General features: G+C 42.4%; 1 protein-coding gene across 17 annotated transcripts in view; it reads left to right on the top strand.

Moving 5' to 3' along the window:
- The window catches only part of PLPPR5 (phospholipid phosphatase related 5), a 264,334-nt gene that overhangs the window by 146,286 nt on the left and 91,284 nt on the right, over positions 1 to 26,764 (top strand). For all 17 annotated transcript variants that reach the window (XR_012661318.1, XR_012661317.1, XR_012661321.1 and 14 more), the window contains one exon: positions 24,012 to 24,086. Coding sequence is in view for 6 of the 17 variants with exons in the window: in XM_075098215.1 (XP_074954316.1) it covers positions 24,012 to 24,086 (75 nt within the window). In the remaining 11 variants the exon portion in view is untranslated. The remainder of the gene's footprint in view (positions 1 to 24,011; positions 24,087 to 26,764) is intronic.

The following is a 26,764-nucleotide window of genomic DNA, read 5'->3' as shown; positions in this document are numbered from 1 at the left end:
GAGACATGCATGGTGGCATTTTATCATTTCTATGAAGTCTGTTAATGCTGGAAAGAAGAGTTATCATTATGGAGTGTTGTATGGTTGATTGATATTTTTTTAATGCTATCAGCCCAGCAGTGCAGTGATCTGAGGTTAACGAAAATAGCTGTATAAGGAAAAAAGGAGTCATGGTAAAGCTGCATTAAATGTCTTTCACGGAAGAAAAGAGGGGAAATTTTGCTGCCTCCCCAGTGAGCTGGGGAGTGTAGAAGCTGCACTGTCCTTGGACGCCTCATGGGGACTGTGATCTGTCTGTTCTATCATTCTTTATATGACGATACTCTCCCTTAGGGCTGTATTCTTCCACATCACATGGAGGCCACAGACGCCTGGGCCAGATATCTGGGCACAGATTAATTCTGCGCAAGTTTAGGCGCTCAGTCCCCAGGTTTTCCATGTAGTCAATGGAGAGAGTGAGTGTGTTTTGTGAGAGACAGGCATCTTCAGAAGGTGATCCAGGTTTTGGGATGGCCAGATATACTCCCTGACGTTCTGCTGTCTTTTGGTGTAGTTGGAAGCTCCTAGCTGAGGTACTTCAGTTAAATAACCAAATTTGGACTATTCCGGGCCTTGGCCTGTATTTTATCCCCCAGGCTACGCCAGGGAAAATCCATCTCTTAGAGTGTCAGGATTAATTTGAAACGAATGGATTTTACATATATGGCATTAAACTAAGACCCACTGTGAGTTGCAATCTTTAGAATGTATCTTCAACTAATGTCATGCCAAATTATGTTTGTGGCAGAAACACACGTATATGAAATTTCATAGGAAATATGAAATCGCTCCGCTCTCTGAGCAGAGTCCTCCTTGTTACAGCAGCAAGTGTTTGCACAAGGGCCTGTCTGCGCTCCGGTTGCAACAGCACACCAGGCAGGGCTGATTTCATGGCTCAGCTTTGCTCCACCATGGGAACTGATAAATTTGGCTCAATGCAGAGACATCCTTTCTCCAAAAGGGAGAATTTTGTTCCCCATAGACTTCACTGGGATAAAATACATGATAAACCTGTAGGGTTTAAGCTTCCTGTCCTTGCTTGGTAAGAGCTAGTTATTTTAACTGCACTCCCAGGTACTAAATCCTCTGTTCTCTGATGCAGGGTTTCACTGCAGAGCTACGTTTGCTCTGAAATATCTAATAAACTGTTACATTTCTTTCTTACTAATAGGATAATGGACCCCTTGAAAAGGAGTGACTTGGTCCCGATAGTTTTCTATTATTTAAAAAGGTGAAGAAAAATTTGACACCCATTATCACAGAAACAAAGCAAACCAAAGAGGAGAATCTGCGTGATATGGCACTGTGTATTTTTAGCACCTCTCGTCCTTCTTTAGGTCTAAAATGAACCTTAAAATGCACTTTAGCATATGACAGTCTTCAGTCCTGAACGCACTACCTTGTAAAAAGCTGTTGTGACTCTATTCACTCAAAATCCCATTTGCACATGCATAACTCCCTATATACCCTTTCCATGGCCTACTCCAGACCTCCCTTTTTTCTTAATAAAAACCAGTCAGAGAAGGATAGGGACACACATTTTAAGAATGGTGTGTTTTAAATTAAATAGATTTCTTGAAATAAATGGAACTTTCAGGCAAGAGTGAGGAGTCTTTGTTTACAAACTAGAAGTGTGCAAGACTTGCAGCATTCCCTTAACTTCACTCCCACCCCAATGCTGCATTTTACCCTTTCTGGATTAACTTCCTTCTGATCTTTTGTATTCAGCAGGGAAATAAATATACAGTTGTCCCCCACCTGTGGTCCAAAAGAAAAAGGATGACAAGAATACCAGGCATTGCATGGATGGCTGTCAGGAGAAAGCCGGCTCTTTCTGGACCGCGGCTTGCCTGCAGCTACGGTTGTGAGATCAGGGCACCTTCTGTCCACATGTTTGTGCTTTACAGCACCACCAGCACAGTGGCCTGTCATATCACGGGGCAATGAATTTGCCACGTGTGGTGCTGAATGTCACAAGGAGTAAAATCTCGGTATTTTGGACAACGTCTCTACCAGAGAAAACCTTCGCCTCCAGGGTACTAGTCATAACCTGAGAGTCTCCAAGAGTGATTTCAGCCTTGCCAGCATTTCTGTTGAGGGCGGGAGGGTTGTTATTTACAATAAATACTGAAGAACAAAAATCTTATTGATAATATAAGATATGCCAAATGCAAAATTCTCTAAATTTGGATAAAGCTGAAAACTTTTATTTATCAAGTGGACAATTTGGTAGAGAAAAGGCATAAAGATCTTACAGAATCGAAAAGCAAAAATCATGAGAAATTCAGTAGGAATACCATTGCTGTCCTATAGTAAGTACTACAAAACAGTACAAAGCGTGTTAGTATACATTAAATTCAATGAGATTTTCTCATGGGGGATCAACACATCGTCGGAATCCTTGGGGTCTTCTTTAGGGCTACAGCTACAGACAGCTTTCAGTTCAGATAAAGCCCGATGCCTGCATCTGGAAGTGCCGTGACGCGGTTGCGCACGCTGTATGTGACGGTACCCACGTGCACTGCGCTGGGTAGCTGTAGGCCCACGCTTTCAACTAAGCACGCCCCTGTGTAACCTTGCCCTGTTTCATGGGTATCAATCCATGTGCATATTCATGCACTCACAATTAGTCTGCTTGTTGGAGACCTGTGAGCAAAAATATTAGTGTTTGGGGGGGAAGGGAAGGAAAGGATGTACGACAGTGCAATGGTCCTCTACTGTACGATTATCCTCTACTGTACAACTAAGGACCACAGAAATAATCAACGGATGTACCACTAGCTGAGTAAATATACAGTGCTAAGCACAAAGAAACCTTCCTCTTTTTTAAAAAAAACTTCTAAATATTACTGTAATTAAAAAAAAGAAGTAATAATTGTTTGTATTACCCTCTAGACAGATCATATTGCAAAGCACTATATGAAGAGTGGGGTACGGACCTGACTACCATGAAGAGGGTTTAATTTAGAATAAGAGCTGCTCTACTTGCGGTGGCACACTTCAGGAGCGACTGTGCTGCAGTGAAGGGAGTAATCCCAGCACACGCTCAAAATCAGGCCAGTCAGATTGCTTCTATATTTCATGTTAGCTCAATTAAATTGCTGTTTGGAATGTTTGCACTTTGCGGTAGTATTATCAACAGCTGGAAAGGTAGTGCTGCTCTTCAGTACTGAGGCTCAGTTTTGGCTGTATTTGACTCCCTCAGTGTTTTTTCTGTAGCCTAGAGAGCACTCAGCAAAGGAGAAGATGGGAGCAGAGCTGACATCCAGGCATGTTTTTTAAGAACATCTTTAATAAGAGAGAGAACAAGTATTTCGCTCTGTTCACTCGAGCGGAACAAGTGACGGTATGTCACTAATACAGAGTGCATGGGCGCACGAACCCAGGCGTGCTTTCTGCTCTGCTGTCTGCTTTTTTTCTGTGTGGTGGATGTTTTACAGAAGCTGAAAGGACATGAGCCATTTTATTTCAGTCCCTGCAGCTCCTCAGTGCAGGAACATCATAGATTTTTTTTTTTCTGCTAGGAATAATGATGATCTCCAGACAATGGTATGAATAGAAACCATGAACCCTATTTCTACTCCTTTCAAGTCAACAAATATCTTCACCCTAATTTCAAGACGGAGGTTTATATTTCCCGTGATTAGACAAACTGTGCGATTTCCCTCTCGCGTGTGGGCTGCGGCTGCCTGCGTGCAGGGCTGGAGCCCTCTGCCGAGCGCTGAGCTCTTGCAAACAGAACGGAGACATTGGTCTCCTCTCCGTGTTCCTCTGTGCATTTACTTTTTTTTTGTCGTTCCAGGCTCTGCTCCTTTTCTCTTATTATTTTCTTTTCACGGTGCAAGAATGTGTCCTTAGTATGTTTACCCAGGTTCTCATGTGCTGCTCTGTGGGACCCGCGGGCAGGAGGCAGAGGCAGTGGGGACTGGCCTGGGCCTGCAGTTTGGGCAGGGCAGCGAGGGTGAGGAAAGGGGGCCCGGACAGCGCTGCTGCAAAGCGTGGTGAGCCCGGGCTCGGGCTGCAGGGGATGACCGTGGGCGGTGGCGGCAGCGGCTGGGACACAGTGAGAGTGACACCAAGGGCTGCGTCTGCTTCCAGCCCTGGGGTCCGAACAGCCAAACAGGAATTCTGCTATAAGAGAGAGAAATATGTTGTCTTTTGAGCGTAATTGATCTGTAAAAATCAATCAGCAGTGATTTGCATTGCTTCTTCCTTAGCTACGAGGGGCTGTCAGTCATGTGTGCACAATCCTGTTTCAGCTGGCACCGGCAACCCCTGCTGGGATTTTCCACTGCACTGACACAGTGCATTTTGAAATTCAGAAGTGAAAATGCATCAAACTTCCTCAGTTAAAAAAAAAAAACCACAACAACATTTGGGCAATTTTTTTTCCCCCCCAGTGAGTCCATGTAATCCAGAAGCAGTCACATGCTATTAGAGCTTTTCATTTTTATCTTCTACTTTTCTTCTTGCAGCGGCTGCGAGCGGACGGCCACGGCGAGCAGCCTTCCTCCGTGCTCGGAGCCCCCCTGTGGGCACGCGTGTGCTGCCAGCGCCCCGGCGCTCCCCAACCCAGCCATCCCCCAGCTCTGCCTTTCGTTGCCTTTCAAAAATAGCTTTGGCACTATATTTGTCTTCAACAGAAGCATTTAATTTCACTAAAGCATGTAAGGTAGTGTGTTTACATAGATACCTAATGCATAGGGAAACTTCCTCAAGACTCTTGTTCCTTTGCACCTGCTTCTATTACTGTTGATTTAACAGGTGTAAAGAGTAACTAATGTTGCTAAGAAGGACAGTAATACTTTTAAATGTTTTTAATTACCTAAAATTATCTATCCTCTGGAAGCAATGAACCAAAGAGATTGAAATATGCAGTGAAATGCTCTTTAATGCATTGGAGAACTGAATATATTACAAGAACTCACATGAAATGCTGATTAGTATTTAGGAAGACTAATTATAAAGATTGCTTTACTGATCACAGGCTGATATGCAACCTTGGTGTGTCTTCAGAAATCTTTAGAGCGTAGGACACAAAACAGGCTTTACCTTTTTTGAAATCTGGTACGTGTGTATTTGTGCGGCTTACAAAATGCTTTTTGTATGCAGTGAGTGATGGATTGGTATGTAAATAAGGAGACAAAGCATCACACAGCTGTAGCAAAACTGGATACAACTTCCCTGGAAAAATGGAATCTGATTTCTAGGGGCGTTCATCTAACAGGATGAATCTGTGCAAAGCTTGCAGGATGTAAACGGTAATGTTTTTGCTGATGTCAAAGGCTTAATGAGTGGGGAATGAAGTGTACTGGAAGGCAATATAGGGGTTTTAAAAGTAAAATATATATTTGCACATTTTTTCCAATACATTTTTCTTCCAATATACAATTCCAAACTCACAAATGATTTGTGGATGTTGACAGAAGGTATTTTCTGCAGTAGAGCTCTTCCATTCAATTTATGAGGGTACGGTGCTTTTCCATATTGAACTTTCTATACATTTGCTGGGGTGTGCTTTGCTGCACTGCAGCACCAAGAATGTTTAAGCTTTGGGGCATAAAATGATCAGCTGCTCAGAATGGGAAGAAGTTGATCCTTCTGTCCAACAGCGCATTACTGGAGTTTATTGTTTTCTGGAGCCGTAGTGGTTGTTCAGGAAAGATGTAAAGCTAGATGGATCTTCAGTCTTTTCCTGTATAGTGCTTCTAATGGTCCTAAATTGCTATGGATGGCTAAAATCAGAAGAAATATTGCAAATATTGGTCCACTCAAAACTTGCTTCCTTTACGCTAAATGTCCCACAGAAGGCCGCTGGCTCAATCTCCAAACTAGCAGGATTTGGTGCAGAACATTATTTGTTATAAAAGTGGCAAATATTAAATAGGTGTCCAGTATTATTTATCAGAAAAAAAAAGATAAAGCGTATTTCATTCTCCAGCCACCAAAATTCCCCTTGGACAAAATCTTCTGCCTAATGTAGCTCCTCACTCCAAGCTAGACACCCAGGATGGGACCTAATAAGATAGTTTAAAGAGGAAAAGCGTAAGGTGGTTACTGAAATACTTTTTCTACCTGAAATAATGGTCAATAAAGTGACCAAAAACAGGCCAAATGGGCATATTCCTTCTGGTCAGGGTAGAGAACAATTATGAGGTGAAATAATGAGGTGTACGTCCAACACCAGATGTACCATTACCATAGTCCTGGAGTGAACAGAATCTAACACTTCCCAGATCATGACAGCAGCTAAGGTGAGGATTTTATTTGTGTCTACAACTAGTTTCTTAACATTAATTATTAAAATTCTCATTAGAAACCAGACTAAGAGGTCATAGAAGGAGTGATTTCCACTAAATAGATGTATCACACATCTATTAAATTTTTCTCTAGGCTGCATACACGTACGGGACCATTCCTGTCACACAAAATGCCTACCTGCCCACTGTTTACCCATCTTTCTACCCCACTCAAACATGCTGTACTGATTTTGTACCAGATTCACCCACCATAATCATGCTTGGGATGTTCTTCTTACGGGATGGGGCCAAACGAGGAAAAGACATGCAGCTTGGTTTGAGGCAGGCTTCTGCGCAGCCTATTAGCTGTGGCACAATGTCACAATGATGGCCGTACTCTTGATGGAAAGTTAGCCTGTGGCCTTTGGCCTGTGTGATGGAAGAACGCAGTGGTTGGTATGCCAACAGCTGAGACCTCTGAGAAACAGAGGTTCCTTTGTCACAGTCTGAGTACAGAAGGAAACAAAAGGTACCTGAGATCATGAAGAGATGCAGGTATAGATAAAAGTAATGAATGGAAGTGCAGAAGACACAGGTACCAGCTCCTTCTTCAAATTTACAGTTATGTAGTGATAGCACAAAGATCTTGAGATCTTGTGTGAAGCCTTTCTTGAGCCGCATCCCTCACCCTTAGCTTCCTGGGAAAAGATTTTCAATAATGAAACTGAGGGGTGCTAAGTATGTGTGAAATACAGGTCCATGGGCTACTAAAACAAGTGTGGTTCCTTGCAGTAATGCCTACTTGAAAAGTACGGCTGTAAAATTTTACAGAATTTGTTTCCGACTCCCTCCTGCCCGGCCCCTTCCCCAAGATATTTCTACGATACCACGGTATAACACCCTGGGAAGGAAACAACCTTGACAACGTCTTCTATTTCCTAGTAGTGACAATGTAATCTTTGTTTCTGGTAAAGATATTTCCTAATACGCGTCGTTGTTGGTGGTGTTTTCTGGCTGTGTTTGTACACGATTCATAAAAATCAAGCACAAATAGGTCTTCTTATAGGAACTATAACCTTCGGCTTCCTAGTAGCTTTCTACTACTTATCTACGCTGAGGTCTCTTTTGTGTACATTAGAAATATTTAGGAAAACTTATTATTTTTGGAAATCATCAAGTACATATTTATGTACCTTTGGATAGCTTGAAAAAAGTAATTATGCAAAGAAAAATGGAGAGACGTCTTGGTAGAGATTGACCAGTGAGGAGGTAATGGCGCAATGAGTGACCAGCCAGTGAAAGGTCACCCAGAGACATGCTCAGCCTGGTGACCAGTGGGGTCAGATGTCCTTATTCCCGCATAAATAGATTTTAATTTCCTTTCCTCCGTTGTTTTTAGTTCTATGAGTTGTTCAAAATGAGACGTTAAGTGACAGTGGACCTCCAGGCACTTCAAATAGATACACCAGAAAATTTTTGCAGAGCATGCAGCAGGTAGGAATGGATTTTAGTTTGCCGTGGTGGTACTTATATGTGTTCATATAGGTGCTTCTGAATTAATTTTTTTAAAATTGCTCCTGACATTGAGTGCTGTAATCAAGCAGACGAACTCTCTGTCTAGCCAGTCATATTGTCCAGGAGGAATGAGACATAGGGAGATTTTCAGTACAAAGGAGGTTAAGAGTGCTCACAAATTTGTATCACACTTGGAAGTGAAGGCAGGCTTTGTGCCAGGGTTCTGCAGGCAAAGAGTAATGGCTTAATCGATTTTGTTACATCCTCCTCGCCAATTTACTTCACAGTTTTTCCTAAACTCATACTTACACTGTTCATAAAAATTCATCTCAGGTTTACTGGATTCCAAAGATCCACTTGCGTATTAATTTTTGTGTGCTGTCCATTTATCTGGTGATTCCGTAGTGTTGGTATTTTAAACCTGACATCGTTTACAGGATAGATGTCTGTTTATTTTTAAGTTATATGACAGAAAATGTAATGACTTTGTGTTATGCTTTTTGGAATGCTTTGTAAAGGCATTCAAAGAGAGACAGTAGCATGACTTATGTTGTTTCAAATCTCAAAAATATCCCAGGCAAATTAATATGGCTTTTACTGCATAGTTCTCAGCTGTTTTCTTTTGTGCCCTATGTTACTGTCATCACCAGAGTCTGAAGGCCTCTCAGGAGATTAGTGGACCGTGTAATTATTTCCTTCTGAACCCATGGCATCAGTTCATTCTGCCTCATCCTTTCCTTCAGGTGCAGATTGTACAAGGTAGGCATTATACAAGGGAAGCAGAGAGCCTACACACGCTTAGGCTGCTCTAGATTTATCCTGGAGCGGGCAGTCCTCCTGCTGAACTTGGAGCAGGGGGTAGCGAGGCTGGTGAGGGATGAGCATTTCTGTGGTAGTTCCTTCAAAGCCTTTGACTTGACTGGAGAGGAGTTCCAGTTCCTTCATTGAAAACCTGTAGATGGTAGAAAAGTCCATTGTGTCCCTGTCTTTATCCCCAGACTTACAGCAGACTTCCACAGTTTTGACCAATGTGTTTAACAGTTTGAGGACGAAGGGTGAGACCCAGGACATGACTCAGTACTTTCAGGGTGATAGCAGGAAGCTTTGAAGCTTTGCAATGGAGAAGAGCAAAAAAAGTCTGATGTACTTGCTTTCGTCCGTGTTCACAACACTGAGTTAGAGCTCTGTAAAGACTGAGAGCATCGTTGCATAGAAGTCATACGTAGAAGTCTAAGAGGATGAGAGGATGAGATGTGAATTCACAGAGGCAGATATAGACGTAGATCAGGCAAATCTTGCAAGAGTAAATTCTTCCTTCTGTTATCTTACAAACACATTTCAAAATTTGCTCTCTATATAAATCACAAGCAGGTGTTCAGGACACCTTAAGCTAGCACTTTGCTGACTAGTAAGTCTGGATGACACCAGTGTTAACATTTTCAAATACCGTTTTTAAAAAGGTATAAATCATATCTAAGTATCTGAAGTTATACACAAAAGTATACAAAGTGTTATCCCCAAAGTAAAGGCACAAACCTGTTCAGAAAACAGCAGGATGTTGAGATCTGTTTTTCTGCACGTTAAGGCCAAAAGTCCAATGCATTTCGACAGAAAAAGGAAGGATCATTGGTCTTTTCTTTCTCTCTTTTATTTTTTTTTTTTGTTTGCGCTTGGAAAGAACTGGGAATAGCAAAAATAAATCCTTATCAAGAACCATTGAACTCTCTCCCAGAATCTTTCAAATATCACAATTCAAGTTATCCTTCAAATGTCACTCTCAGACTTCACTGTCAGGTAGTCACCGCCTGTTCTATTATTACTACTGCTGCCTACCTTGAGAAGTCTATTCACAATACATTCTTTTTAAAGATAGGCAGCAAGCTGTTATTCTGTCGTTCCATCTATCTCTTGTGCTGTGTTTATTGCACTAGCATTTGGGCCTCAGGAACAGACACTATATTAATGTCAGTTAAAAGAAAAACCTGGAAAGAATTTGTGACTCTCGGAGACAGCGGGATGCATTCGCACCCTATTTTACCCTGCGATATTTACCGTTTATGCATTTCTTTCAGGGAAGTTAGCCAGAAGCCTAGTAGAAAAATAAATCATAGCTGTAGCTAAACTGAAGATGGATCATGGCTATATCCATAGTTACAAACTTTTTCAAAGGTCAGTTTTCAATACAGTGTGTGCTAAATTATGAACTGTGTGCTTAATTGCCCAGAAGTCATTTTAGGTTGCATCCCTCTTTGCCCGCACAGTTGCTCTTCCAGAGTACGCTAAAGCTTTCAGCGGTTCATTCAAATGAATATAGGTCATTGCACATTTTCAAGTACTGCCATTGTCCCAGTAGTCTTTGTTAGCTAACCTAAATACTTATAAAAATATTTCAGCTAAATATTTTTCCTTGTGAGTGTGGACAGTATGACAATTTGGGCTCACACCTTTGATTTCCCCTTATTCGTTGACACTGATCTTAAATTACAAGCTGCTTACAGCTGTGACTATCTTTCCCCATCTGCCTGGATAGCAGCTAATACATTTGGAGTATTATTGAAACTTTAATGAATATTACTACTTACGCAGCTTCTTTACAGGCTTCAACAGAGCACTGCACTGTTGTCCACAGACATGGCACTGCAACATTCATTATCTCCACGGAACTCACGTAGTACATAAAACATCTGCAAGATGCTTTCCAACAGGTCCCAACCGGTTGAAACATGTTTGACCTAAATGCTTGAAAGTCTGTTGACTGTGAGGGAAAAACACACAGTTCTTCAAAAAGAAGAGAGGTGTTTTAATAACATTACGGTATTCTAGTAGCAATGCTTTAACTTTCTTTTGATCTGTATTAGATTATGTGACAGCATTGGTAGGCAAAAGAGCCGATTTTTGATAGCAAGAGAGCCTTGCTCTTCGTCTGTACAGTATAAGCTTCCTGTAGGAAAAGGTTGTTTCATGTGGTAAATTGCACAGCAGTTAAAAATATGCAGCAATCTCCTCATAAACAAAAGGTAACGCACTGTTGGTGAAATAAAATGTTAATTGGTGACTGTTAGAAAGAAGCTTTTCTCAGCATGTCTTTTATGGAGAAAAGAAAGACATCCAGGCTAAATAGTAGGTTAGCATTACTTTTTGCCAGGGCACACAAACGTCACTTTTCAGTCACTTTTATGAATCACACATATATTCTAGGACGTCCCTTTAGACTGTACCGCCACTTCATGCAGTGAAGTCCTGGAAATAGCCATGCAGGAGACTGTAACTTGCAGACAGCTTTCCGACTCTCAAGTCTTCTTTTCTCTAAGAGTGTGGAGTAGAAGGGTTTTTTCACCAGTACCAAATTAAGGCCTCTGGCTCTTTGTCTGCAAAAGGCTCATTGATCGCTGTGTCCCTACCCGTGCTCCGTAGGGTAAAGAAATCAGGCAATCAGTAACAGCGATGTAAATGTTCTTATTCCCTCTAGTTCCATTACAAAGGCATGTTTCAATCTCAAACACAAAGCACAGGCACGCTGAGTTACAACAGAGGGCCATCTAGCCTGTCTCCTGATTCTAGCTGTGGCCATTAAAGGTTGCTTAAGGAAAAAGCAAAAGAAATAGAGAGTATGATTTAATGATCCTTCCCCTGAAAAGACATCCTGAATTTAGTGATTTATAATCTGAAAGTTCGTCTCGATCATCACGTTTAAAACTGATCGTGTCCTTGGTGAATGCATCTAAACTCTTTTGGGAGCCCTTTCACAGCTTTAGCTTCCACAAGAATATAAAATTTCCCAAAACTATTCTGAAACAATGCATTTCTTTTCTTAGAGATTCATTTCTTAGTACTATAATAGCAAGATAAAGAAAGGCCAGACTCTGCTTCTCAAGCTGAAAGCTGCGCTGGAGCTAAGCTTTCACTGAAGAGCCCGTAGCTTTTGACACCACTCGGTAGGACTGCTTTTACACACAGATTTTGACCCACCTAGATTCTGTTTCATCCCCAGTGTCCCTTCTTATTTCTTTATAGCCTGTCACATCTTTACTGTGAAATGACGTCTCACTGTATTTAGGTTTTTATCCCTCTCCTGGCCACAAAATTCTTTTTGGTGCTGGTATCCTCATCACAACTGCTATTTCAGCATGCTTTCCCTCTAGAGGTTCTTTTCCTTTATGCAGATACATTTCAGGTGTTGCTTACTGCCTTTTTTTTTTTAACGACTTTTTTTTTAAAAGCCAGATTTCTGCAGCTTTGTCAGTGACTCACCTGATGTTTTCTTTAATATTCTGTTTTTCCTTGCTGTCCCTTCCTTAAAAAGTCCTCCCTTCAGAAAAAAAAAGTCCTCTATTGAGTGGGCAAGCAACCTAATTCCTTCCTTCTAAGATTAGTCATTGAGTCATCTCCCAGTTTATTTAATCACGTATTTCATACACGTTCCCTCTTCTGGGGCTGGAAGAATTCCATTAAAGACCAGATAAGTGAGTCTTTCCCAACTGGCAGCTCTTTGATCCTGTTCTTGATGGAATTTTGCAGTGGTGTTTTTCAGCATGAAGTAGGATTGGTGGGTTCTTCTGTTCTCCTGTGATGAGTTTTTGTAGTTCAGGACAACAGGTATTCTTGCTCCTGCCACACCACATATCTTTCTTTCCTCCAGATCAGCTCTGATGACTTGCTCATTGCCTCTTTAATGAAACCCCCCAATCATCCATACATCTCTGGTTTTCATGTTGCAGGTGCGCATCTTCCCTTATCCCTCATGTGTTATTTCTTTATCCATTAGTTTTTGTCCTTTTCTGATCCATGTCATGATCTTCTGTATAATACAATTAATTTTCCTCATGATCCAGTCCCTGCTTATTTTCATTGCCCCTTTCTCTCTTCTTAACGGAGCTGGCTGTTCTTCCTTCCCCCTTGGTGTGTCTGCCAGTTCCTTCTCTTTACTTCTCCACCTTGATCTTTCAGTTGGCTGTCTTTTCTCTTTCCTTGTCTTCATGGCATGAACAGCTACCTTTCTTTTCTGGGTCTCTGTGTCTCAGATCCTAATTTTCTTCAGGGATCTACAATTCTTGAATCTTCCATGCTGTCTTGTCTTTTCTCCTCTGTCATGTCCTTAAATACCCTTTAAAAACTTGATTCTATGTACCCATGGCAACAGTCACTTCAGATTCTGTGACCAAAGCAAGCACTGAATTAATTCTGCAGTGCTTTTCTTGTTTACCATATCGCATACAAATGGGAGAGCTGAATTTTCCTATCTGATGACTCATAACTCTCCACTAGAGCTGATGTTTGAGCCCGTTTTCTTAGAGCTGAGTGAACAAATCCTAAGGAACAACTCATTTAGGGAAAGTAACCTGTTTTTTTCCCCGTTACCATGAAACAGAATCTGTTGGATTTTTACAAAGAGTAAATATTGAATGGCTGGTTAGGATGTGCTGAGCTTTGGAATATTCTTCCCAAAACCTTCAGAGAAGAAAGACAGCAATGGGCAACACATATCTGGGATAGTGAGGGAGGAAATAGGATAAACCAACTTTGTTAGCAGCCATCTGTTACTCCCACAGCTACTGCCGCCTTGTGCATGAGTGTTCAAAACCATGTGAAAGCATGCAGTAGGCTCGGTCTGAGGGAATGGCTTTGCAAACCTTTGGCAAACGCTGCCAGGAAGCTGCAAGCACCCCTCAGTCAATAAGAACAGCTACTGATAAGCTCATCACCGCATCGGATTTGAATGCTACGTAGATGGAGAGCACCAACTAGCATGTTAGGGAAAGTACACGGGCGTTACGTATGTAACGTGCACGTTATCAGCTACAGAATTAGGAGTGAAATGCAGAAGTGGCTATGATACATAGAAGGATGCTTAATACTTAAGAAGGGCTGTATGTGTATACAGGGTTGATTGATCTTGCGAGATAAGGTGCTGGTGTGGTTTCTCATGTCAGCAATACTAGAAAGAAGCTGCTTATCGGATTATACAGATTGTGGAGAGGACTAGTTCTCTTGTGCAGAAGACTCTCCTACAAATAAGATGCATCTTGACCATCTGTTGCCAGATGGAAGTGTTCTACTTCTGAATCACTGGCTGCAATGACATATTTGGAAAATGAATCTTTCATGGAGAGATCCACAGCACAAACTGTTTGTGATGAACCTCACATACACACACTGAGGTTATATTTTCTGTTTACTTGGCCTTAAGTTATAGTGTGGCTATATACTCATGGGAACATATTGTTGGTTAGTAGATCGCAAATCCTGCAGTTCACACCCACCCTTTGAGAGGTATCCCGGTTGCCTGAATAAGAAGTACATAATTTATCACTAAAAAATGGAAATACAACATAAAGGTCCTATTCCACTTTTATTTTGAGATCTCTGAATTTATTTGTGGGGTCTGTAGGATTCAACATACGTACTTAGGTGGCCGGTGCGGGCAGTGTTTTGGTATTCAGGCAGGCCCAGAACACCGCTAATCGACTCGTACGCCTTCACTTACAGGTCTGTACTTAAATTTCCTGTGAAAAAAACCCCAAAACCAAAACCAAAAACATTTTTCCTTTATTTATTTCTTTAAGATATTTACTGTGATTCTTTTAGTGAACAGATTAAGAAGAAGAAAAAAATTGTACATAAGCTAACTGGGAACGTTATAGTTGTGCAGCAAAATTTTAAGTCATTACTTTTTTCATGAAGTATAAAGATGATTATCGTGCTTAAGTTCTTTGAAGTTTAATTGTGGCTTTTTACACATATTATTATGCACAAATTAGGTCTGATGCAAAAGCTGAGAACTGTCCCTGAGTTTTATCTCGACAGAAATAATTCCAGGTTTGAGTCTTACATGAGGTGAAATGAACTGAGTTTCTTTGGGCAGAAGGAAATAGAACAAATAAGTGGAATCGGAAGAAATAGCATCTAGGGAGTTATCCATGCCAGCCTCCATCAAATCTGTCTAAACGAGAAATAATTGATAAACAGATTGTTGCCGTGTCATAGAGACTCTCACACTGGTGACGTGGTGCGCCTCTTTGATTTTGAAAAAGAAGAACCATACCCACTCCCATTTGTAGCTGCATCACATCTTTTTGGCAGAACAGAATTTCCTTAGTCACATGAGGAAAGTACTCAACTTATTTTAAGATACAGTTTAAAGAAAAGCAGCAGCTGAAGGCTGGGAGAAAACCATTACAGTGTGTTCAGCCCAGCTTCCCAAACCTCCGTCAGGCGATTCTGCAGACCAGCAGCTCAAGACAACTTGACATGCAGCTATTACTGAATAAAAATTAGTTTTGGTTTACATGTGACCGTAGTGGATTCTGCTTCTTCTTTGTATCTACTTTTGGTGAACATTAGAGCGGTTGATTTTTTTTTGGTGGCAAAAAATATTTAGAAATACCAAATTTCACAGGCTGGTGTCTGAGCTAACTTTAAATTGATGCAAGGTGGAATTGATCCTTGTAATAGAAACAGTAATGCGTGATACTTACATCTACTCAAAACTAATCAGCATAACTCAAAATTTGGATATTGGCAACAATGAAAATTAAAAAATCAGGAAAGAAATGTCAATACTGAATAAATTTGAGGAAATCACAGTATGACCTCGCTTACTCTGCTGTTACTTCTTTCTAATAATACTGTTAATGAGACACACAGAAAGTATATTAATCAGGTGGGTAAGTTTTACCAACAGCTGTTTCACATCGGATTCCAGATGAGGCTTTATGACAGATAGGTCATTGTCTGTTGCTTCTGGTGGGCTGACTCCCCATCCATCATCGATAGTGACTGACTGATCCCACAGCTGAAATAAGCAACGCACGAATGTCCCTGCAGACCCTATAGGGCAAACTGGAAAGCGATGACAGAAAGTGTGGCTGGCCATGAAGTACTTCAGGGACTCTGCATACTCAGCTGAGCACCAGGAACTGCGGGACAAAAGATGCTTATCATGTGCAGGTACAATCATGGTTGCATAAAGCAGGCTTGACTCACCCACCACCTCCACAGCACTACCAGCCTTGACTGCGAGGGGCTCTCGGCAGCAGTAATTCTAGTGTCATCAGTGTGCAACTGAAAAAAAAAAGTTTAAATTCCCATTGTTATGTTATATTTGTGAATTATTTGTTCAGAACTTTCAGGACTCAAGACTTGGTTCGCTGGGTTTAAAACAGACCCAATATTGCTACCCCATTGCATGGCCTGTGCCATTCATAGCTCACTGGCCATTGGTAATACTGGGAGAGCTGCAGCTGATTTTGCCTTGCCTGGTAAATCCATTCCTGACTGCAGAGCAACCTGCAGACCGAGACTAGCAGTTTAAAACATTCCACATATTTGAATATTTTAATTCTAAAACAGAGAGAAAGCCGAAGACAATAAGCTATTCCAAGATCTATATGGGGAATTTTTCCAGGCAGTTACCCTGTACTAACTATTCTAGTGAGTGTCTTGCAGAGGTTCCCACAATCAGCTGGGAAGGTGTCTTTGTAGGTACCTCCTGAGGGATGAGGCCTTCCTGTTGTTGTGGTAGAGAGCTGTTGTCCCAGCCGTGTTGGGTGGAATTTCATGTCAGCACCAAGATTTTGCTTCTTCACTCTAGTGGGGTCTTTTTTTAAGTGCAAAGCTTTAGGATTAAGATTTGCCTTGATTTCACAAATGAAGTAATTTTATGAATTTCTTGTATTGGTTAATCCCATATTAACTTGCCTGCTTGCAAAACAAGTGCATTCTTCCCGCATCTTCTTAACATAAAAATGACCTTGTTATTTCTGATAATGCAGCTTGTTGGGCAAAACTTAATCCTGTCGCTACAAACATAATCTAGTGAATCCTCTTCTTGCTGATAACACTTTTTACTATCTGAACTCCTGTGGGAGCTTTTGATTTGGTGTTTGGCAGGCTTCCAGGTCCTCCTAATGTTAATCTTCAGATAATGAGTAATCTAAGAAAGAGAGGGATACAGCTTCTCTGGTTCCTAGCTTTCATCTTTCATGGTAATAAGATTGTTTCTCAATACTGTTTCAACTGTTTTACAGTCTTTTAAAGCCTCATTTTATTTAATTTCAAGACAGGAGAGCACACTTTAGCTCTCAATATCATCACAAACGTACACCCGTCAGAAGGCCGGCAAAGCATGAAGAAACAAGAGACATTTGTGCAACATGTGTGGAAATCACTGGGGAAAATACTGTGTTGGTATATGTTGCACTGCCTCCAATCTGCTGATAACATTCTCCTCCACATTTCACTTACTCTTGACCTAGATGTTGCTGTCCGTTGGCAATCACTGATGGCCCGGCAGATGCTACAGGGACCTTCTTGGCTATGGATTAATACACTTGTGAGGTGGAAGGTTGTTTGGAGGAAGTGGCAAAGCGAGTAACTGCCCTGGGCTTCAGAGCGAAAGAGCACCTGAGTTCATTACTAAGGTTCACCAGTTAGTGGCACTCGTGAATTTTCAGGTAGCAAAAGCAGCTAAGAATGCCTTTTCCTGCTCTCAGCAGGGTGATCTGCAATTGTTCTTCTCTCATGTGTCTCTCAGCTGACAGCAACCTATTGCACAGTTTAGATTTCATTGGCTTCACACTTTGCTTTTGAATATACGTGAAAATGTTGACTTTGACCTGTATGATCTGTGCCCAAGTTATCTTAAATAGTAATTTCTCCCCCAGCATCTCTACCATCAGTATGACCTGTGCTACTTCTGTTCCTTTTTCCCGTTACACACCTAAGAGCTACGTTCTCTCTGCTACTGGGGAGAATTGGCTCTCGTTATTTCTTTTCTTACTCTGCCAGATCTGGAGCCTGAAATTCCCATCATTCCTATTTTTTCATTTTACGGTATTTTCATAGGAGAAAAGCAGTTTGGAAAAACATCACATATTTGGCTGAGAATAAACTCCCTAGCATTTTGTGTGAAGAAGGTACAGACATTCTTGTACAAAATTCTCCACTTCATCACTCCTATCTGAAGATGAGTTTTTTAATATTCTGTAGTTTGGCGTGATATTCAGGTTACATTAGATATGGGGGTCATCTCTGTTCTGTCAGTTATTCAAAGCGCTCATTTGCTGTTCATAGAGTTAGAGTTAGCTTCCCCTTGCTTTGTCTGTCCTCTCTCCTCAAACCCCAAGATCAACACTAATATCAGCATCAGGGAAAAGAGACTTTTAATTACTGCAGCACCAAAGCTTAAAATATAAGTGAAATCCTCTTGGAGGAAGAGGAAGAGTAGTGGGAAAATGTGGAAAACCTAATGAACTGTGTTACTTTAGATTGTTCTGAATATACATTTCAGAATTTCCACCATGAATATGGTTCAGATTATTACAATATTTTTCTCTGATTATTTTTCTCAGCCTTAGAAAAGCTAGAAAATCAGCTAAAGCTGATTTTTGTCAGCTTTAGATCATGTAAGAATTCTTTCTGGTATAAGAACAGAGACTTCATTATCTGTGAAAGCCTGAGCAGAGTTAGAAAAAGGAGCTGTCTGTGCATATGCATGCAACAGAGAAGCGGCTGGAGCAGAGGTAAAAATAAGAAGGGAAATCTTCACTAACAGTATTTTCCATTAGTAGAGTATCAACTACTGTAAAAATTAACTTTAAAAAGTGTTTTTTTCACCCCAGTGAAATTCAGCAGTGACAAGAGCTATGACATTTAAGCTGTAAGTGTGAAACTCCTCAGGTTTGCACTGTAATTCTTCTCTAGCTGGATATCAGGGCTGTGCCTTTGTGCTCCTCAAGGCAAGTCCGCTGAGTGGTGCAGGAACTCTCAGCCTGGCCATCTGCAGGGACAAAATAGTGGACAATCTGAAACAATGGACTAACCTGATACAAATTGATTGACTGAATTCTTAGCCACCTTCACAGCTAAGTGTTTGACTAATTGGTACAGGAACTATCAAGGTGGGAATTTTGGAGTGTCCTGAAGGCTTCCCTGGGCAGCTCCTGCCATGCCCAGGCCAATTTGTGTGTTCCAATGTGTGGATTAGCAGCCTGGGTGGACAATCTTGACCGTCCAGGGACTCCCCAGCTGGTTCATCTTGGAAAACTGATTAAGCTGTATCTAAATATCCTTTAGGCCACAAACTCTAAGCTCTCATACTTTACATTGGTGGAGGACATTCACCCTCCATAGGAATAGATACTGATGATAAATAGATGGATACAAATGATACAAATGATAGATAAAAATGCCAGTATCTCAGAGGAATGTATCTTCATTGTTTTTCTCTCTTTTTCTTCATTAAAATGTCATAATCTTCTCCATTCTCCATTACCTCTATGAAGACTATATAGATTTGGCATATAAAAATGGTTTCCTATCATGATGATTTGTTTTCTTCATAGCACAGTGACCTTATTTTCCTGTTTTCTTGACAAATCCAACACTCCCCAGACACATTCTCTGTTTACCTTCTGGCAAACCACTACATTTTTACCACACTGGGGAGTATAAGTGCTACAGATACTTCTGGTGAGCTTTATTTGCATTTTAGTAGAATTTTTTTAGTTCAGAGCATATCTTTACATGTCCTGAATTATTGATAAGTACTTCTTCCTTGGTGTAGGTGAACTCACACAGAAGTGGAAAGAGACAAATGAAATAGAATATGGCATTTGTATTTCTAGCTGAATCCTAAGTTACAGGAAAACCTGTGATGGAACATACATCCTGTAATGATACAGTAGGGTTTTGGATCTGCTTGGCACTTGTATAACAAGCTATTGAAGATAGAATCATAGAATCATAAAGGTTGGAAAAGCCCTCTAGGATCATCAAGTCCAACTGCCAACCCAACACCCCCAGGCCTCCTAAACCATGTCCTGAAGAGCCACGTCTACACGGTTTTTGAACACCCCCAGGGATGGTGACTCCCCCACCTCTCTGGGCAGCCTATGCCAGGGCCTGACTGCTCTTTCAATGAAGAAATTTTCCCTCACACCCAACCTAAACCTCCCCTGACGCAGCCTGAGGCCGTTTCCTCTCGTCCTGCCACTGGTGACCTGGGAGCAGAGACCAACCCCCCCCTCACTCCAGCCCCTCTCAGGCAGCTGCAGAGAGCGAGAAGGGCTCCCCTCAGCCCCCCCTTCTCCAGGCTAAACCCCCCCAGCTCCCCCAGCCGCCCCCCAGCACACTTGTGCTCCAGACCCTGCCCCAGCCCCGCTGCCCTTCTCTGGACACGCTCCAGCACCTCCAGGCCCTTCTTGTCCCGAGGGGCCCAAACCTGAGCCCAGCACTCGAGGTGGGGCCTCCCCAGGGCCGAGCACAGGGGCCCCATCCCTGCCCGGCTCCTGCTGGCCACACCAGTGCTGACACAAGCCCGGGGGCTGGTGGCCTCCTTGGCCACCCGGGCACTGCTGGCTCATGCCCAGCCGGCTGTCAGCCAGCACCCCCAGGGCCTTCTCCGCCGGGCACTTCCCAGCCCCTCTGCCCCAGGCCTGGGGCGTTGCCTGGGGTTGGTGTGACCCAAGGGCAGGACCTGGCACTTGGCCATGTTAAACCCCATACAACTGGCCTCAGCCCATGGATCCAGCCTGTCTGGATCCCTCTGCAGAGCCTCCCTGCCCTCCAGCAGATCGACACTCCCGCCTAATTTGGTGTCATGTGCAAACCTACTGAGGGTGCACTTGATCCCCTCATCCAGATCATTGATAAAGATATTAACAGAACTGGCCCCAACACTGAACCCTGGGGAGCCCCGCTTGTGACAGGCCACCAACTGGATTTAGCTCCGTTTACCACAACTCTTTGGGCTCGGCCATCCAGCCAGTTTTTTACCCAGTGAAGAGCGCACCCATCCAAGCCATGAGCACCCAGCTTCTCTGGGAGAATGCTGTGGGAGACAGTATCAAAGGCTTTACTAAAGTCCAGATAGACAACATCCACAGCCTTGCCTTCACACTGGCTTTCACCAAAAAGGGGACATGCCAGAAGACAGTCATACAAATGGCCGCTGTGGATAATACAAGCAGTAAAATAGTGAGAAGATTAGGGGACTCCCTTTCAGAACTAAGGATATTTAAGTTCATTTTGTGGCTTTGGCAGAAATGTGGTATTAAATAAATCACTTGAAGCCACATTCAAGCTGTGAGCCCAAGTACCTCCTCTTCTGTTTCTGAGCAATGTTGGAAGTGCTTAAACTCTAACCGTCTTACTTTTTTACATTAAAAGTTGTTTAGAGTTTCCCGCAGCTCACTGCTGATGTCACATCTGAAGAGGAGGCCTCTCTCAGGAAGTACCTGAGCTAGTCCGCATGCCTAGAAATCACCTGTAGAATTGATTTCCAGGCAAAACATTGGACAGTAACTGCTTTTTATAAAAACATTCTACTGATTTGACCATGGTCTTGCTCCCAAACTCCTACCCCCTTTACACAGTAACTAAAAGTTTAAAAACCCCCACCCTAGAAATGCTATTGTCCAGAGCTCCTCCTGGAGATGTGCACTTCCAATCTTTCTTCCAAAACCACGGAGAGCACAGGTCTGAACACGGCTGCCTAGTCTAGCAGTGAGGCAGAGTGGTGACGACATGTGGCTGGGGTAGGCTTGTCTGGAGCATCATCCTGTAGGCTGCTGTTGGGCATACCCCAGGAACAGCAGCTGGAGGGAGGCAGGCTACCTAGTGCATGCAGCGGGGTACTGCCAGAGAAACGGTTTCATAGGCTGCCTAGTGACTAGTTCCATAAAAAGATTTCATACTGCTAAAACAGAACTAGTTCTTTGCCAAGAGCTATTTATAGGGATGCTTGTAGCATTTCAGCCATGCCCTCACAGATGGCTTCTCGATGCCTCATCCAGGCTCACTCATCTTCCTCCAAACTCACAGCAGCAGCCTCTAGAAAGGTAATTTCACATATAGTATGTATTTATCCTGTGTAAAGGGTGTTCCAGGCTCCAACCAGTGTCTGTCTCCATGTTATGGAAAAGTAAATTCTGGGACACACCTCAGGCTCTACAGTTCATCACCATTTTGGGGCACTGAGAGCTTTAGGCGTTGGCAGACACCCATCTGCAGTATTTATGCAACATTAACAAGAACATGTCTTTCCTTTGGTGCTGTGCTGGAGAAAAATCTTAGGCCCTTTTTGTTCTTTGTATTGGTCCTTAATGCTCAGAGCTTGTTCTCTTTTCTTCAGTGTACTGCTAGTGCTCAATAAATAATAAATAACTGCTATGTTGGTGTCTCTTTAATGAGCTGAGCCTATAGTCCCAACGTGCAGTAGCTGTGCATGCACATCTCCATATGCAATATTAATGGTGATCTTATGTAACCGTAAAACGGAGTGTCAAGGAGTCCCTGGGACCCTTGCCTGAGCGAGGATTGCAATGGAATATGAACAGGGTTGGCCCTGGATGCATACAAGTACATTGATCAACAGCAGAGCCACCATTTTCTATTTGCTTGATAAATAAGTTCAGCCTTTAACAATCGGAGAGATATTTCAAGAACATATGCCCTGCTGCTTGCTTATGAAGCAATTTCTTGTTTATTGCTTTGGATAAACACAAGCTGAACGCAGATAACCACTGCTGTGCTTGATAGCCCCAAAGACTGGGCTAAAAATGTCCAGAGTGGTGGGGTCCCAGCTGAAAAGCTCCGAGCTGCCGGAGGGACCCCACCTGGTGCACGCACATCTCACTGAACAGAGCAACAGCTCTCTTTCCACACTTGTGCTGACTGGGAAGGGGAGGGAGGCACAGTGTCAGGCTCCCTCAGCCACCTTCACGAGGGGAGGGGACCCAAAAGGGTGCTCAGTGCATTGCTGGGAGCCAGGCTGCACACACACATAGCCGAGTTTGGTTTTCCGATATTGCTTGGAAGCACCTGCTTTCTCTTCTCTTGAATTTGCTGCCTCCTGGACTGTTCAGCCCCAAGCCCTGTATGAAATATGCACATGCACAGCAAGGGCACGGGGCGGATGGTGGGGGGAAGAGGGAGAAGAGTCAGCTGCAGCTTACTAAAGCATCAGAGGAAGAAAGGGAATTAAAGATGGGTTTGGGAGGCCATGGAAGAGAGGGAGAAGGAGATGCAAGATGTTGGAAGATGTGCTCCATGAGAGAAGCTGAATGAGGGAAAGGGAGTATGTGAAAAAAATAAAGAGAAACTGGGGGGAACACAGGGAGACTGGAGGGAGAGAATATAAAAAAGGAGGGAATGGTGAGGCAGAAATGAAGAACAGTAAGGGGCAGAGCTCAGAAAAACAGAAAAGGGGTAAAGGATTATTTCAGTATCTTTTAAGAAGAGCCTAGAGAGAAGCTTTTAAAACTACAGTTTTAAAAATTAAATAATCAAAGCAGTAGTGGTGGGGTGTTTTGTTTTGTTTTGTTTGTTTGTTGGTTTGTTTGTTTAAGGAAGAAGAGAGCAATCTAGAGGGGCTGCCCAGCATTTACAAGTTTTCTAACACTTGAAGACGCTAACTGCACTGGAGATTTTGGTCAATTTACTGTTCCAGTCATGGGCTGATTCCCAGGATTGTTACATCCCCAGGGCATTGCTTTCTGCTCTTCTTTTCCTGTGGCAGAGATCAGCAGTGCAGGTTTTTCTTCCAGGCGGTTATTGCTTTTTTGGTTTAATTTTACCAGCAGGTCTAATAATTTTCATGCAAGGGACTAGGAAATGTTTTCTAGCAGTGGTCTTGAGAGTAAATATTCTGTGGGTCCTTCAGAACCAGAAATCTACTGTACTGTGATCGCAAGACACAACTTCACAGCTTGGTAGTTCCTTCTAGTCCTGTGCTCCCATGCTTCTGTAGGAGCCTGGTAGATTAAAATTCTAGTTTAGAAAACTTCTAAGCCTTCAACTAATGCCCCTTCAGCAAAGCCCTCTAGCATAAAATTTAAGAACGTGCTTAAGTTTCTTTGAAGTCAATAGAATTAGAAAAGCTCTTCTGAAAAGAGATAAAGGATTTGTTTTCTTGGAGTATGCAGGGATATAATTAAAACAATTTTAAGTACAAATCTTTGTGTAGATACTGTTATTTAGAACAAAAATGGCTGGAATCAATTGAACAAAACAGTAAAATCTAAAGTAAGTTGAAGGTCTTTCATACCGGAATAAAGGAGCACACAGGAACACTTCTCTTCCCTCTTGTAATTCTCACCATTCCTATTTTGGTACAAATCTGTGTTTTAAGCAGGCCTTTTATAGTTTGCTGTGGGCACGTTATTCTAAACAATGCCAGCTTCTTACAGATGGACACAATAAACTCTGTTTCCTTCACAGGTGAACATGATTTCAAGCAGCAGGCGTCAGACTCGGAGAAGCTACAAGCCGTTGCCGTGCTTCATGTTAGCTGAGGTAAGAAAATACTGCAGATACGTTGCTAAGTTCTTGGGTGTATTTTTTAAGAAAATGCTCTCAGCTGCAACAGATTTATATTTTACCAACATATTTATGTTTATCTCAACACGGACTGCTATCTGCTAGTTGGCAATCACTTTCGGCAGCTGTGAATAAAATTTCTGTCCCCATACTGTTTTTTTTTTTCCCCTAGTTATTTCATGACAGGGAATGAAGGGGGTCCCTGTGCCTGCAATTTCATTTTAAGTGGATGTGATGTTCTGCAGTGCCAGAATCCAGGAGAGTGACGTACCTCTGAGCTGGACCCGTATAGATATTGGTGGTTAAATCCCCATAATAATACTCCATCAGTCTAGAATTCTTTTCGTTCATCAATCTTAAACCGCCTTACATTTGAGAGTAAATATCATTATTTTAATTTTAAAGATAGAGAGCAGTGAAACAGAAAGTTACTTTACTTGTTCAAGGTCGTTCAGTCCGTCAGGAAGAGGAGACATTTTGCAGTAATGCATACTGAGTAAGTTAAGCACCATCTAAGCCCGTTTGTGTTTCTTTTGCTTTTATTTTTGAGACTGTTCTTACTGAGGCACTATAATCCATTCCTTTTCTTTACTCTGATGCTCGTAGATCGTGCTCATAGCAGAACTGATCCCAGTTAGATCTGCCCTGTAGTGGAGCTGGACCTGCAGCCCGGCATTTGATCTGGCTTTAAGATGCCTTGCTTCAGCCCACCAGGAACTCAGCAGGACTTGCCACCTGCAGGGATTTTGGAGTGCCTGGCTGCTGGGGCTATATTCCCACTGTTAACCTAATTATGCCAAAGCCAGCTTAGCCAGGGTTAGATCCAGGGGGGTATGGATAAGGATGCTGCCCAGCCATAGCTCTGTGGGCGGCCAGGGGCACGCTCATTGCACCTCTGGTAAATCTGGTGCTAGCGTTTAAGTGTAAGTGCACTACTTTGCAGTCACGCAAGGCCTGCGGCGTGGAAACGTCCCATTTCTGGCTTCGTGCAACTCACTTCTAGAGAACGGACCAAACTATATTGTAACAAATATATTATTTCATAGCAATACATATCTTGTGGAACCCAATAAAATATTAGTGTGAAGGAGAATGTAATTTCTTCATAGGGCAGGTTCAACGCTGGCAACTCAGATCAGAGCAGTTGTGCCCATTTACATCAGCAGAGGTTTTGTTCCCATTTCTCTTAAGGCATTTCTACATCCAAAACAGTCGGATCACGTATAAAATTCAGGTACCATTTTGCTTATCTTTTAATGCATGTTAATTATAATGAAAAATCCCAATAGTTCTTCCAGGGTTGCCAGATGATTTGGGAGCCTGAGGGAGTCGATTAAGCTGTGTTTTGAGCACAATCTTGCCCGACTTACCCGTGCACACTGGTATAATTGAATTCTGTGGACTGCATATCAAAGTATAACATCTTCAGATAAATGTTGCTCGGGCTGAGTGAGAGTGGGAGCACTCTCCAAGCATCAATTTTCTTGTGCACCGTATTGAACGTGCTGCTTGGGCCTCACTGCAGAGGCAACTGGGCATTGGTATGCCTGGATTTTAGGCAATCTTTTGGCAGCTTCAGTTCTGGGGGCTTCAGTAGTGCTTCATATTGGACTTCAGAAGTAAAACTTGAGGAGAATTAATATTTCCTTGTGGATCTAGTTCCCAGACTCTCTGTGTCTTGGTACCCATCTCCTCACCTCACACCGGGACTGGGAAACCAGTGGTTTGGTTGCTGTAGGATGCTTAGACCTTTCTGTGATACATTTGGAGATATCTGATAAATGGAGAGTGGAGGATGTTGTAAATGGAGGGAGAATATAGCAACAATCCAGGGAGAAGTTTTTTATAGTGTAAACATTATGACTTAAGTGACCTTTCCTGAAGAACTTTTCATCCCCCATGGGGTCTTTCTTCTTTGCCTTTTAAATTACCGTGGCTTTTTTATCAGCACATTTTGCAAGTTGCTTCCATGTGGATAGAAAATTGCTTCATTGACTGGCATAATTTCTGTCAGCTAGTTTTATAACTTGGCAACTTATGTTCACCATTTTCAAGTAATGTTTGTGATCCACTGTGGCACAAATCACTGCAGATCCACTGGCTTTTCTTGCCTGTGCTATGTCACACCGAGACAGCATCAAGGTGCACGACCTCTGTATCGTTAAATCTGATGGCATTAGGGAATCCAAAACTCTGATGGGGCCATGATACTGTGATGTAAGTTTATGTTGTGGAACTCATTAGGGAAGTGGAACAGAGCAGCTAGAGCTGTAGATGGGGATCAGGAGACATGATTTCTGTTCCTGAATGTTGGGGGGAGTCGCTTAGCCTTATTCAACTTCTGGCTCATTTTTGTAAAATCTGAGTAACGATTCTACACCCACATCTGATAAGATACACAGCTAGAAGACAACAGATATGTTGTAGCAGTACTGTATTCTATAATCCCTTGTTATTGTCATTGTTCTCCAGGATCAAAAGGTGATCCAAATGTTCTAACAGCTGTAATTCTTATTTTAAAGCAACTGGATAAGAGAAGCATGCAATATTTGAGCACCTGGGTTTAGGTATCTGAGTGATGAAAGGTCTGTGAGCTTTCTCAGCCTTCCTTTAAAAGCCTCATTGTATGTTCCTCACTTCTCTAGCAGAAGAAA

This window comes from Phalacrocorax aristotelis, chromosome 6, assembly GCF_949628215.1.
Source record: "Phalacrocorax aristotelis chromosome 6, bGulAri2.1, whole genome shotgun sequence".
Lineage (NCBI taxonomy): Eukaryota > Metazoa > Chordata > Aves > Suliformes > Phalacrocoracidae > Phalacrocorax > Phalacrocorax aristotelis.
Note: the sequence above shows the minus strand (reverse complement) of the source record. Positions and strands in the feature narration are given on the sequence as shown.